This window comes from Ictidomys tridecemlineatus, chromosome 6 (assembly GCF_052094955.1).
Source record: "Ictidomys tridecemlineatus isolate mIctTri1 chromosome 6, mIctTri1.hap1, whole genome shotgun sequence".
In the NCBI taxonomy this organism is placed as follows: Eukaryota; Metazoa; Chordata; class Mammalia; order Rodentia; family Sciuridae; genus Ictidomys; species Ictidomys tridecemlineatus.
The window spans coordinates 9,385,126-9,397,630 of NC_135482.1; the positions used below are offsets into that span (position 1 = coordinate 9,385,126).

General features: G+C 57.1%; 1 protein-coding gene across 5 annotated transcripts in view; it reads right to left on the reverse strand.

Annotated features, from left to right (window-relative positions):
- The window catches only part of Triobp (TRIO and F-actin binding protein), a 52,337-nt gene that overhangs the window by 28,226 nt on the left and 11,606 nt on the right, over positions 1-12,505 (reverse strand). For 4 of the 5 annotated variants that reach the window (XM_078052762.1, XM_078052761.1, XM_078052763.1 and 1 more), the window contains exons 6-9: positions 7,610-10,220; positions 3,410-3,524; positions 1,783-2,838; positions 1,321-1,383 (exon numbers count right to left, since the gene is read on the reverse strand). In XM_078052762.1, the coding sequence (XP_077908888.1) occupies positions 1,321-1,383; positions 1,783-2,838; positions 3,410-3,524; positions 7,610-10,220 (3,845 nt within the window). Of the gene's footprint in view, positions 1-1,320; positions 1,384-1,782; positions 2,839-3,409; positions 3,525-7,274; positions 10,221-12,505 lie in introns of those variants that run through there. The other variant, XM_078052765.1, reaches the window with a different exon arrangement.

Sequence of the window (12,505 nt, forward strand, 5' to 3'; positions counted from 1 at the left end):
CCCTTTTGACAGTCCAGCCTGCAGCACCCCAGTGGCCCCTGGGATGCAGGACCATGTCTTCCTCCCTGAGCTGCCTGTGGTCTCCTGACCTCCCTGACTAGTCCAGGGGCAGCTAGAGGGCAAGGGCAGGAGCAAGCTGGCTCTCCCTGCATCTCTGATGTCATGTCCATGCACTGAGCTCATTAAAAGACCAATTAAGAAAAGTCTCAGGGTGGGGCGCCGTGATGCACGCCTATAATCCCAGAGGCTTGGGAGGCTGAGGCAGGAGGATCACAAGTTTAAAACCAGCGTCAGCAATTTAGTGAGGTTGTAAAAGCAACTTAGCGAGATTCTGTCTCAAAATAAAAAAATTAAAAAAGGTTGGGGATGTGGCTCAGTGGTTAAGTGCCCCTGGGTTCAATTCCTGGTACACACACACACACACACACACACACACACACACACACAAAGCCTCAGGGAAAGACCACCAGGGAGGCCTCCCCAGTCCCCCCCCCGGGCTCAGGGCTTCACACACCACGGTGAAAGCACGGGCTCTGGAGTGGAGGCTTTACTGTCATTTCTCCTAACGTTTGCATGTGAGGTCCCCAGCAATGCCTAGTGGATTTGGGTCTCAGTTTCCTCATCTGCAATGGGGCCGTCGCAGGTCCTTCCCATCCATCTGAGGCACAGATGGCACAGCACCCAAGATGTCACATGGCAGCAAACGCCAGTGCCGAGAAGCTCACCCTCCTTGGGGAGGGCTGTATGGGTGACAGAGCAGGAGCCTTCCTGTCACCCCAGTGGTGCCGAGTGCTAGGTCCCATTATGGCCAGGAATAGGCCGAGAGCAGCTGTGTCCGAAGCACAGCCATGTTCCTGGTGAGCTACAGCCAGGTGGCAGGTCTCTCCCCGCCCCCACCTTCAGATGGAGGCTCTGGGCTTGGAGGACGCACAAAGTACCACTGAGATGGGGGGGGACTTGGGGAGCACCTACTATGTGCCTGGTGCTGGGCCTACTCTGCACACAGCCCCCATTTAAGCAGTCTGTCTTGGCAGCCACCTGGACCCAGGGAGCACTCCCCAGCCTCTTCAGTGTCTGCAGAGTAGGGGCCTGAGGGAGAGGTGAGGCGCTCCTGGACTCAGCAACTTGGCAGGGGGCAGGGGGAGGGGACACAGCCACATGGCTGCAGTCCCAGGCATGGCCAGGTAGGGACCGCAGACACAACACCAACCCGGTGCTGTGTGGCCAGAAGCAGAGAGGCCCTGACCAGAGCGTCCAGCTCAGCGCATCAGGGTGACCCCCAGGGGGCAGACTTGGTTCTCCCGCCCCAGCCCTCGCTACCTGTGGACAAGGCGGGGCCTCGGAGTCCTTCTCCTCCAGACTCGCGCCTTCCTCATCGGGGTGCTGTGGAGACAAGGGAGAAAGGGCAGAAGAAGCATTCGGGCCAGGGCTGGGCTTGTAGTAAATGCTCAAAACAGGGCTGGGGTCCAGTGTTGGGAGCTGGGACCGTCTTAATCAGCAGGGAGGACAAGGACAGAACGGGGGGGGGGGGGGGCTGGGGTCGTGGATCAGTGGCAGAGCGCTTGCCTAGCATGTGTGAGGCACTGGGTTCGAATCTCAGCACCACATATCAATAAAAAAATAAACGTCCATTGACAACTAAAAAAATACTAAACAAACAAAAAGAACCGGGGTGAGGGGGTACGTGCACGAGCTGGGGTCATGCCACAGGGAAGCCTTTCTAAGAATTGTCCGCACTGGGGTGGACTTTCTGGCCGCCCTTCAGAGGAGGGACAGACTCACCTCCAGCACTGGGGGGCTGCTGCTCCCCAGGTGGCCTATCTGCTCCAGAGTTGAGGTCTCTAGGTCACTTGTCACTTTGGTCTTTGGCCACTGGGTGGAGGTGGAGGTGCAGGCAGGGCAAGGTGGCTGGGCCGGGCTCTGGGGCCGCTGCCCGGGGATATGTCCATTCACTCGAGTGGCCTCCATCCAGTCTTTGGGTTGGCTGTGTCGCTCTGGCTCTGGGGCATCTTTTGTGCCCGGGGGGACCAGCTCTGGTCCTGAAGTCCTGGCAGGGTCACCCCCGTGTCTGGCTGGGTCCTTGTGGGGCAGCCGGGCCTGCAAGAGCTCCAGGAGACCTTCCCAGTCCAGCCTTGGGAGTCGGGCCCAGGCCCCCTCCCCAGGTGCCCGGAGGAGGCCCAGCAAGTCCCTCCAGTCGAGGTCAGGCGGCTTCGCGGGGCCGGGAAGGTGTGGGCATGCTCCCTCTCCCCTCCAGCCCAGGGCAGTGGGTGTCCCTGGCTGCGGAGGGTGTGAGAAGTCTTCGGGGCCTGCCCAGGAACTCTCTGGGGGAGTCACAGGCTGCTGGGGACTGGACAGCTCCTGCAGGCTGCCCCAGCCCCCCTGGGCCGGCTCCTGGAAGGGGTCCTGAAGCCCATTACTGGGGGGCTCCTCCTTCCAGGCCTCTGACTGCCCCCAGCCGTCCCTGTACTCCCTGGGAAGGTCCCTCCATGTTCCCTCCAGGCTTCTGGCAGCCCCCGGGCTGGGCTCCCCAAGTCCTGGCCAGCCCTCAGGCCCTGGGCCTTTCTCGTGGTGGCTCCAACTTCTTTCCGAGTGTCTGTGAGAGCCCTGGGACCCCGTAAGCTCCTCCTGACTCTGCCACCCCCTCAGCGGCTGCTGGGAGACGGCTCGGCTTCCTTTAGCAGGTCTCTCAGTGCGCGGCTCCCTCTCAGGGGATCTGGCTGGTGTCCTGGAGGGCGGTGAGGGGGCCTGGAGTCGCCTCTCAAGACTCCTGGACCCAGGGGCCTCTGCTCTGCTCCGACGGGCAGCTGGTTCTGGCTGCTTGGCAGGGAGCTTGGTCACCTGAGGAACAGGTAGGAGGCGGGTGAGGCTCCCGGGCCCGGGACAGTGGGCTGCGTCCTCACAGTGGCTTGGATGGAGCAGACTGAAGGAGCCAAGGCCTCTGGGCTTCTTCCCCTCCAGGGGGTCACTCTGCTCTCCCACCGTGTCCCCAGTTCCAGAGGGAGGCGTGCAGAAGCTGCTCGCTCCCCGGCTCCCCCTTCCCCGAGACACCGATTCCACCCTGGGCTATGGGGTGCCCGAATTCCTACCACCAATCCCCAGTTCCTCTGGGGTGGGCTTCTTGGGAAACACAATCCCCACCCTGGAGAGGCGCCCTGGAGCTGGCGGTGCCGCCCAGCCTTCTCCAAACAGCAGGGAGCTAATGCAGAAAGGGCCAGCACCCAGGGCTGTTTGCAGAGGCTAATTTGGGTCCTTTACATTTTACTGAGAGCTTCTGGCCCCTGAGGAGGGAGGAGCCTGGACCCCCGTGACTGGGACCTGACCTTTCACAGAGGACTGCCCTGCCCAGGACCCTGCCTTGCAGGAGTGGGAGGAGGAGACTCCCCTGGGACTCCGCGGTGGCAGTGCTCACCTGCCTGCTGGGGATGGGGCTGGAATGTCTTCGGTGAAGCTGGCTTTGACCTTGGCTGGGCCTCTGCGACCATCCCTCATCCCGAGCCTGGAAGGGCCCTGGTGCCTCGGACTTCCTAGGAGCGAATGCAGTTGCTCCTGAGGCCTGCGGGACCGCTCCACCCTCAGTGCCCCAGCCCTCCCCTCCCACCCAGCAGGAGGAGATGGGGGGTCCAGAGACCTGCGACAGCCCTAAATGAGGGTTGACCTTCTCGGGCCTCAGTCTCCCCCTGAGAAATGGGGCTGGGCAGTGCCACCCTACTCTGCCAGGAGAGAAGCAGGGTCAGGCCTGGGCCACATCTCTCCTGTCTCGTGCTGCCCAACAGTCCACCAGCCACTCTAACAAAGGTAGACTGGCCCTTGTGGGAATTCAGGTTTACTGAGCACCTATTGTGTACCAGGCACTGTGCACACAATGTTTAAGCAAACAGTTCTTGAGCATTGAAAAGTAAGAACATCAAGCAGGCCCTGGGCACATCTGTCCCCTCCCTTAGTAAGGAGGTCACCTCCGTAGACCCAGCCACTCTATGAATATTTTCATGGGGTTTGAGAGTCTGACTTCATTTAAATTGGCAAGCAGAGAGGGAGTGGGTGGGGACGGGGTGGCTCAGTGGCAAAGCATGTATTTAGCATGTTTGAGGCCCTGGGTTCCCTCCCCAGCATCTCAAAAATAAACAATGAAAATAAATTGATGATTGGAGTCATGTCTCTGGAGAGTGAGCTGAACTGGGAGAGGCCTGAAGAGGATGAGCCTAGAGTGAAAAGGGAAGGCCGAGGAGGCGCCTCCCTGGGAGCCGCCCGCAGCCTGCTGAAGAAGCCTGGGAGCCAGCGCGGCAGGGGGTTTGCAGAGTCTAAAAAAGTGCAGTCGGGGTTTGCTGGTCTCGTGGCTTTTGCCAGTGTCATCAGAACCAGATCCACGGAGCAATTTGGGTTTGAATACACGCGCCCTCCCACCGAGCTGTGCCCAGGCTGGGGTGTGAGTTTTCTGCAGTTCTTAGCAGCTCACACCAGAAGAGCCCAGGGCCCCTGGAGAGCCTGTAAGCTGGGCGCGCCCCATCAGGTTCACTTTTTAATCTAATTGGAGGTGCACGGCTTTCCTTCCTCCTTGAGAGCCATAAAGGGGAGTTTCCTCTACAACTGAGGTCTGGTGGCTCCGGGAAGCAAAGCCCCAGGCGTGACTGGTGGATGGTCTCCCTCCTGGGAGGGAGGGGAGCCGGAGAGGAAGTGCCACACCAGGGAGCAGGGCAGAGCTGCCTTCTCTCCCCCGTGTGCATTTCCCAAACTTCACTTGCTACATGGGCACTCCTTCCGGGAATTCTCTCTTCCCCGTGAGACACTGAGAAGGACCCAGGGATTCTAGAACACTCTGAGGCCCCTACAGAGACCCAGCTTTCCTTATCAGAGGGGCCCCTGTTCCTGAGGGCTGGTGGGGCCAGAAGGAGGAGGACTAAAAAGTTTCCTTTGGAAGCATAAATGGGGGCTGGGGATGTGGCTCAAGTGGTCGCGCTCGCCTGGCATGCGTGCCGGCCCAGGTTCGATCCTCAGCACCATATACCAACAAAGATGTTGTGTCTGCCGAGAACTAAAAAATAAATATTAAAAAAAATTCTCTCTCTCTCTCTCTCTCTCTCTCTCTCTCTCTCTCTCTCTCTCTCCCTCTCCTCTCTCTTAAAAAAAATTTAAAAAAAAAAAAAGGAAGCATAAATGGGCTCATCGACTTCTAAGTCATCGAGTCTAGCACAGGAAGAAAGGCTCTGTTTTAAATTCAGGTGACAGCAAAACGCATACATGGTACTAAAATAAAAGATTCCAAAGGTATCTAAAGAAAAAAAGGTCAAGACATCAAACTAAAACTCCTGATGCTTTGATGTGATAGCCCTTCCAGAAAAAACGTTCCAGGCTCAGAACAATGCTTAGACAGAGTAGATGCTCAATAAATACGGCAGGATGGATGAATGGGAGACAATAAAAGTACTACTCTACCGCCACCCACCCACTCATCACTTCCAGTCTGTCCCTTACACAAATGCATAGTCTAAAAATTTGTCTTCAGGGGCTGGGGCTGAAGCTCAGTGGCAAAGTGCTTGCCTAACGTGTGTGAGGCACTAGGTTTGAGCCTTAGCACCAATAAAATAAAGCAATTCTATCCATCTACAACTACAAAAATTTTTTTAAAAATTTGTCTTCAGAAGACAATTGGCATTCCCTGTGGAAAAGTGCCACACAAGGGGACATTTTACCCAGAAGAGTTATAAAACTTTGACCAAAAGGTAAATAATCTACTTTGAAGAGGAGCAGAATAAAATATGTAAGATTGTACAAGAATAACTAAACTGCTAATAAAAGGGCAAACAAATCCCTGATTTCTGTTATAAACCCCTTTCTCTCTCCAAAAGTCATCCCGGGGGGAACAAATTAGAAAGTTAACTTGGTTTAAAGATTTCAGAGTCTCTGGGCGATGGATGTGGCTCAGTGGTAAAGCACTCGTCTTACAAGTGTGAGGCCCTGGGTTTGATCCTCAGGACCAAATAAATAAAAAATAAAGGCATTGTGTCCACCTACAACTAAAAAAATAGAAATAAAAATATTTCAGTGTCTCTCTGTTGAATCTTCAATAAAACAAAGAAATACAAATTGGCATCAGTTGGGCACAGTGGCGCATGTCTGTAATCCCAGCGAATTGGGAGACTGAGGCAGGAGGATTGCAGGTTCAAGACCAGCCTCGGCAAATTAGTGAGGCCCTAAGCAACTTATCAAGACCCTGCTTCAAAATTAAAAATTTAAAAGAGGTGAGGAGGTGGTAAAGTGCCCCTGGGTTCAGTTACAGTAACAAAAATAAATAAATAAACAAACAAATAAATAAATAAATGCCAAAGAAGGAATGACACCAATGCTGGAGTCCCCAAAGGTTGTCACTTGGATATCAAATGGATCAAGTGTACTGGAAAAGGAAATTTGAAGAATAAGAGATAAGGTTTCTCGTGCAGGTTTAGATCTCAGAGAAATGTCTCAGGGACAGCAAAGAGGAATTTTAAGCACCAAATATTACCTAAATAATAGGTATTTAGGGGTGGGAGTGTGGCTCAGTGGTAGATCGCTGGCCTAGCATGGGCGGGACCCGGGTTGGATCCTCAGCACCACATAAAAATAAAGGCATTGTGTTGTGTCCATTAAAAAAAAATAGGTATTTAGGGAGTGGGATATGTTTTAAACTAGGCTGTGGTAATGGCCCCACAACTTGGTAAATATGCTAAACTTCACTGGAAGCTCTGAGACTCCAGACCTGCTTTCCTCCCCCTAATCCCCTTGACCTCAACTAGCGGAATTCTAGCTCTGGGCCTTGAAAACTCCGCAGCCAGCACTGCTGGGAAAGAAATCTCAGCCACCTAATGAGGGGGACAGTTCCCCTTCTGGCACCAGTTGAAAGTTGAAAGTTAACTTGGTTTAAAGATTTCAGAGTCTCTGGGCTATGGCTGACCAAGGAGGTTCACACCTGGACTCCAGGCTTTAGCATCATGTCTCAGGAAAATCATATGTAACCTCTGACCCTGACCCTAACCCTGACCCTAACCCTGCCAGTCTGTGAGCTCACTTATTTAAAACACGGGGCTTCTGGTTGGGGGTGTGGCCCCAGGTTGCAACCCCAACACTGCCAAATAAATAAGATAAAAATACATGGCTCTGGCTGTACATTTGAAATGAACATCTCTGTTTTTGGAATTGCAAAAGGGCCTGTGATTTTTCTTTGCTCTGTCAGAAAAGAATCATGTTCTTCCCCATGCAAGAGAGATAAATAAATAAATAAATAAAACATCCCTGACTATGGATCAAACAAAAGTTCCGAGAATTTAATTTCATTAAATAAATGTGCTATTGCTCTCCCTCCTTTGACAGATGAGGAAACTGAGGCTCACATGGGTGAACTCATGTTACAGGTCACACAGGATGTGAGTGGCTTGGACCCTGGATTTGACCTAGCCTGCCTGACTCTAGTCTACATGCAAAAACAGAGATAAAGTGCCTTGCCCAAGGTCACTCAGCCAGTGGACAGCAAAGCAGAAGGATTGGGCCCCTTGCTTCTGGCAACATAACCCTGAGTCCACCTGCCCTGCCCTCCGCCTCCCGCAGGCCCCCTGGACGCCACTGCCCACCCAGGGCTCACCTGCGCTCCTGCCCGAAGAGGCGCTCCACCTCTGCGCGGCCAGGGCTGCGGGTGCGGCCCCCGTCGCTGCCCTGTACCTGGGGTCCTGGCTCCCTCTGGGCCAGCCTCCTGGCCGGGGGCAGGTCAGCCAGCACGGTGTACTCCTCCCTTTCCAAATTGTGCCTGATTTCCCAGGGGGCTGCCGAGCCTCGGGAGCCCCCTGAGCTGCCAGGGGGAGGTGAAGGCGCTAGGAGCGCCAGGTCGCTGGGCGGGTGTCGGGGAGGGGAGGACGCTCGGGGTGCATCTCGGTGGCCAATGCACACTTGTGGGGGCAGCAGGGGGGAGCCGCGCAGGGAGTCGGTGGAGGGGGCCAGACTCTCCATACTAGCCCCCGGGGGGTCCTGGAAGCACAGGGAGGGCTCGGGGGCCTGGCGCGGCGGCGAGGAGAAGGAGGGGGCATCCCGATGCCCGATGCACACGGGGGCGGGCCTGTGCGGGGGCTCGGGCAGAGAGTCCGTGGAAGGGACGAGGCTCTCGGTGCTGGCCCTGGGGTAATCCTGGAGCAGGAAGGAGGGCTCCGGGAAGTGGCGCGGCGGGGAGGAGGCCCGAGGCGCATCCCGGTGCCCAATGCACACGGGTGGGGGCAACTGAGGAGGGTCGTGGTGCGGGGGCTCGTTTTCGTTTTCGGTATCTGATGTGTCTGGGAGGAAGGGGAAGGGGTCGTACTGGGCGTGGCGAGGGGGCGAGGATGCCCAGGGGGCATCGCGGTGGCCAATGCACACAGCCGGTGGCAGGTGGGGCGGGTCATGGTGGGGCAACTCGATCTCAGAGGCTTGGGGGTCCGGGAAGAAGGGGAAGGGGTCATGCTGCAAATAGCGGGGTGGTGAAGAGGCTCGAGGGGCATCGCGGTGTCCTATGCACACGGCACACGTTGGCTGGAAGGGCCCGGAAGAGAACTGGGGTGCCCCACGGGCCCCAGGGTACAGAGGCGAGGACATGCGCCAGGCACTGAGGTGGCCAGGATTGTGGGTAGAAGAGGTGGCCCCCGAGGGCAAGGTGTGCTGGGAGGGGCCAGCAGAAGTCTGGGGTGGGTCCCGCTGGGCTGGTCTGGAGGGAGAGGAGGTCTGAGGCCTGTCACCTTGGGTTGGCCGGAGGGACACGGATGCCCAGGGCACCTCACTTTGCTTGGAGCGGGATGGAGAAGAGGATCGGGGGCCGTCACTCTGAGTTGGCCGGAGTGGGAAGGAAGCCCAGGGGATGTCTCTGTTGGTGCGGTGGGGAGAAGGATTCCTGGGGCTGTTTCTTTGGGTGGAGCGGCAGGGAGATGGTGGTCCAGGGTTGTCCTTTGGGATACTGGTCTGAAAGCCGGGAGTCCCAGGGCCGTCCCGCTGAACGAAGGAGGAATGTGGGGAGTCCCGCTGGGTGCAGGTGCTCCTGAGGTGCTCCCACCTGGTACAGGAGGCTTTAGGGTTGGCTTGTTGGGCAGGAGAGGTTCTGGGGGCGATTTGTTGGACAGAGGAGGTTCTGGGGGTGTCCCGCTGGGTAGTTCTGCTGGGGGAGGAGGTTCTGGGGTTGTCCCATTGGGCACAGAAGGTTCTAGAGCTTTCCTTCTGGGTGGTTCTGTTGGGAGAAGAAGCTCTGGGATTGTCCCGTTGGGCACAGGAAGTTCTGGAGTTGTCCCTCTGGGTGGCTTTGTTGGGAGAAGTTCTGGGGTTGTCCCGCTGAGCACAGGAGGCTCTGGGGTTGTCCCGCTGGATGGTTCTGTTGGGGGAGGATGCTCTGGGGGTGTCCCTCTGGGTGGCTCTGCTCGGGGAGGAAGTTCTGGGGTTGTTCCGCTGAGCACAGGAGGCTCTGGGGTTGTCCCGCTGGGTGGTTCTGTTGGGGGAGGATGCTCTGGGGGTGTCCTTCTGGGTGGTTCTGCTGGGAGAGGAGGTTCTGGGGTTGTCCCGCTGGGTGGTTCTGTTGGGGGAGGATGCTCTGGGGGTGTCCCTCTGGGTGGCTCTGCTCGGGGAGGAAGTTCTGGGGTTGTTCCGCTGAGCACAGGAGGTTCTGGGGGTGTCCCTCTGGGTGGTTCTGCTGGGGGAAGATGCTCTGGGGTTGTCCCGCTGGGTGGCTCTGCTCGGGGAGGAGGCTCTGGGGTTGTCCCGCTGGGCACAGGATGTCCTGGGGGTCTCCCGCTGAGAAGTGGGAACTGAGGACTGTGGGCTGTCCTGTTGAGCAGAGGTTCCGAGGTTGTCTTCCTGGGCAGCTCTGAGGGGAGAGGACGGTTGAGGACGGTGTCCTTGGGTGGATGAGGTTCCGGGGCTAGCCCGCGGGCTCACTCTGGCGGGCAATGACGTCGCCTGGGTATTCCGCTGGGTGAGGGAGGCCCTGGGGGCGTCCTGCTGGGTGGAAGTGGGCCTAGGGCTGTCCTTCTGAGCGACTCGGTGGGGGGAGGAGGCCCGGGGGGCTTCGCGCTGTGCTGAAGCAGCCTGAGCAGAGGCCTGGGTGGTGGCGCTGTGAGGTCTGTGCTGTGGTGTCGCAGAGGAAGCCTGGGCAGGGGCTGAGTGCTGTCGCTCCAAGGAGAAGTACCGGCCTTCTCCCCGGAGCTTGGCCCAGTGCTGTGCGGCACAGCGGCTCCCAGCGCCCGAATCTGGAGGGAGACGCAGAGGGTGAAGGTGAGGAGGGCGCCAGGCCAGTCCCCACGCCCTGTCTTTCTTTGTCCCCATGGACCCATGATGGGGGCAGACCCTGCTCCTCTCCATGAGGACTGCACCCCTGCCCGAGGCTGGCTGGACCTCCCTCTCCTCTGGGGCTGGGATTTGAGATCAAAGCCAGGTTCGCTCGCCAGCAGGGGGCGCCAGGCCTGAAGCCACCGCACAACTCCCCGTCCAGCTGTGCTTCCTGCAGAGGGGGTTCTGGCGAGTTGCTCTGATGTCTTCTAAGGAGCCTCTTGTGTGTGACACTCTAGAGGGCTCCTGTTCCCTGTGCCTGCCAGCTCTTCCAGCTCCGGAGGCCCCGCCCAGCACTGGCTGTCTACAGGGAATCACAACCTCAGGCCCTGCCCGTGTGCACCGCCAGCATTGACCAGATTCCAGACGACTTAGGCACCTCAGAGCTTCAGAAGCGCTGGTCTAGGGACCAATGAACTTCCCTCAACAGTTACCTCTCCCCGCCCCCCCCCCAGCCCATGATGGCATTGCCAGTGTCCCCGGGCTGGTGCTCAGGTGAGCAGCACTGTGGTCTTGTCTTGAAGGAACCACAACTGCCTTCCTGGACGTCCCCTCTCCTTTGCATTCAGCTCTGTCCCCTCCACCCTTGCTACGCGGGTGTCACCTAAATCTGGATCCCTAGCACTGCTGTTCCAGATGGGCTGATGCTCCAGGGCCATGCTGAGCGCGGTCCAGACCCACCAGCTTCTCTATCTCCAGCCTCCCCTCCACCCTGCCACTGCCGCTCCTCGCCTGGGTGGTTGAGTAGCATGGGCATGTGTCCTTTGGGTCCAATGTCACGGTTTTCCCCAGGGAGATCCTTTCCAAAGCAAAATGACCAGATCCCTCTGCTCACAGTTTTGCAGGGGAGGATGAAAGACCAGAAAGCTGTTCCAGAGAGGACACAGAGGAGACCTGGCAGCTGATGCCATGTGGGATGCTAGAGTGCACATAAAGGGCTACTAGAAGAGAAGCGAGAGGCTCCCAATGAAGTCTGTGGTTAATAGTGTCACACCCCAGCGTTCATTAATTAACTAATCAACATCTTTTGGTACCAGGGATTGAACCCAGAAGCACTTAACCACTGAGCCACATCTGCAGCCCTTTTTTATATGTTTTTAGAGACAGGGTCTCGCTGAGTTGCTGAGGCTGGCTTTGAACTCAGGATCTTCCTGCCTCAGCCTTCCAAGCTGCTGGGATTACAGGGAGGCACCACTGCACCTGGCTCAGTGGTTAAGTGCTGGGGATGGAACCCAGGGCCTTTTTTTGTGCTGGGGATGGAACCCAGGGCCTTGTACACGCTGGGTGAGTGCTCTACCTACCTCCCCAGCCCTCGCTGTGTTCATTTCTTAATTCAGATCACTGCACTGTGGCCATATTCAATGCCAACATCCGGGGAACCAGGGCAAAAGGCATAATACACCTCCCATACCATCTGGGTAACTCTCAAATAAATTTTACTTTTTGGGGGGTTGCTGGGGATTGGGAACCCAGGGTCTTGTGCATCAAGGCAAGCACTCTACCTACTGAGCTGTATCCCCAGCCAAAAATTGTTTTTATATTTTAAAATTTTATTTTTTAGTTTTAGGTGGGCACAATATATCTATTTTATTTTTATGTGGTGCTGAGGATCGAACCCAGTGCCCCATGAATGCCAGCTGAGTGCTCTACCACTGAGCCACAACCCCAGGCCCTCGAATAAGTTTAAGAGTATTTCAAAACAGGAAGAGAGAGAGAGAGAGAGAGAAGGGGGAGAGAGGGAGAGAAAGAGACAGAGAGAAGGGCTTCCTACTGCATTTGAAATAAAATCCCCAATTTCCGCCGCCAGGCTGGCTCTGCCCCCCCACGGCAGCTTCGCACCTGCCTACCTTTGGGATCCTGGAACACGCCACAGACACCTCACCACCCCAGCTCTTGCTGCTGCCTCTGCCTGAAGCGCGCCCCTCTTCACCTGGCTGGTTCCTTCAGGCGCCCCTGTCACCGGGAGCAGCCCTGGGTCACCTCCTCACATGGTCTCCTTCCCTTGGTCCCCTGCTCCCTCCCCAGCAAGCTCTCTTCAGGAAGGGCCTCGCCCTCGGGATGGGGCTTGGAAAAGCGCTCAGCACACAGTAGGTGCAGAGCACACAGTAGGTGCACAGTACACTCTGTGCTGCCACCTCCAGCTCTAGCTGTGCTTGGGCCTGGGGTCCCTGTCCTTTGAGAGTGGGCACTGGCCGAGCTGCCCCTG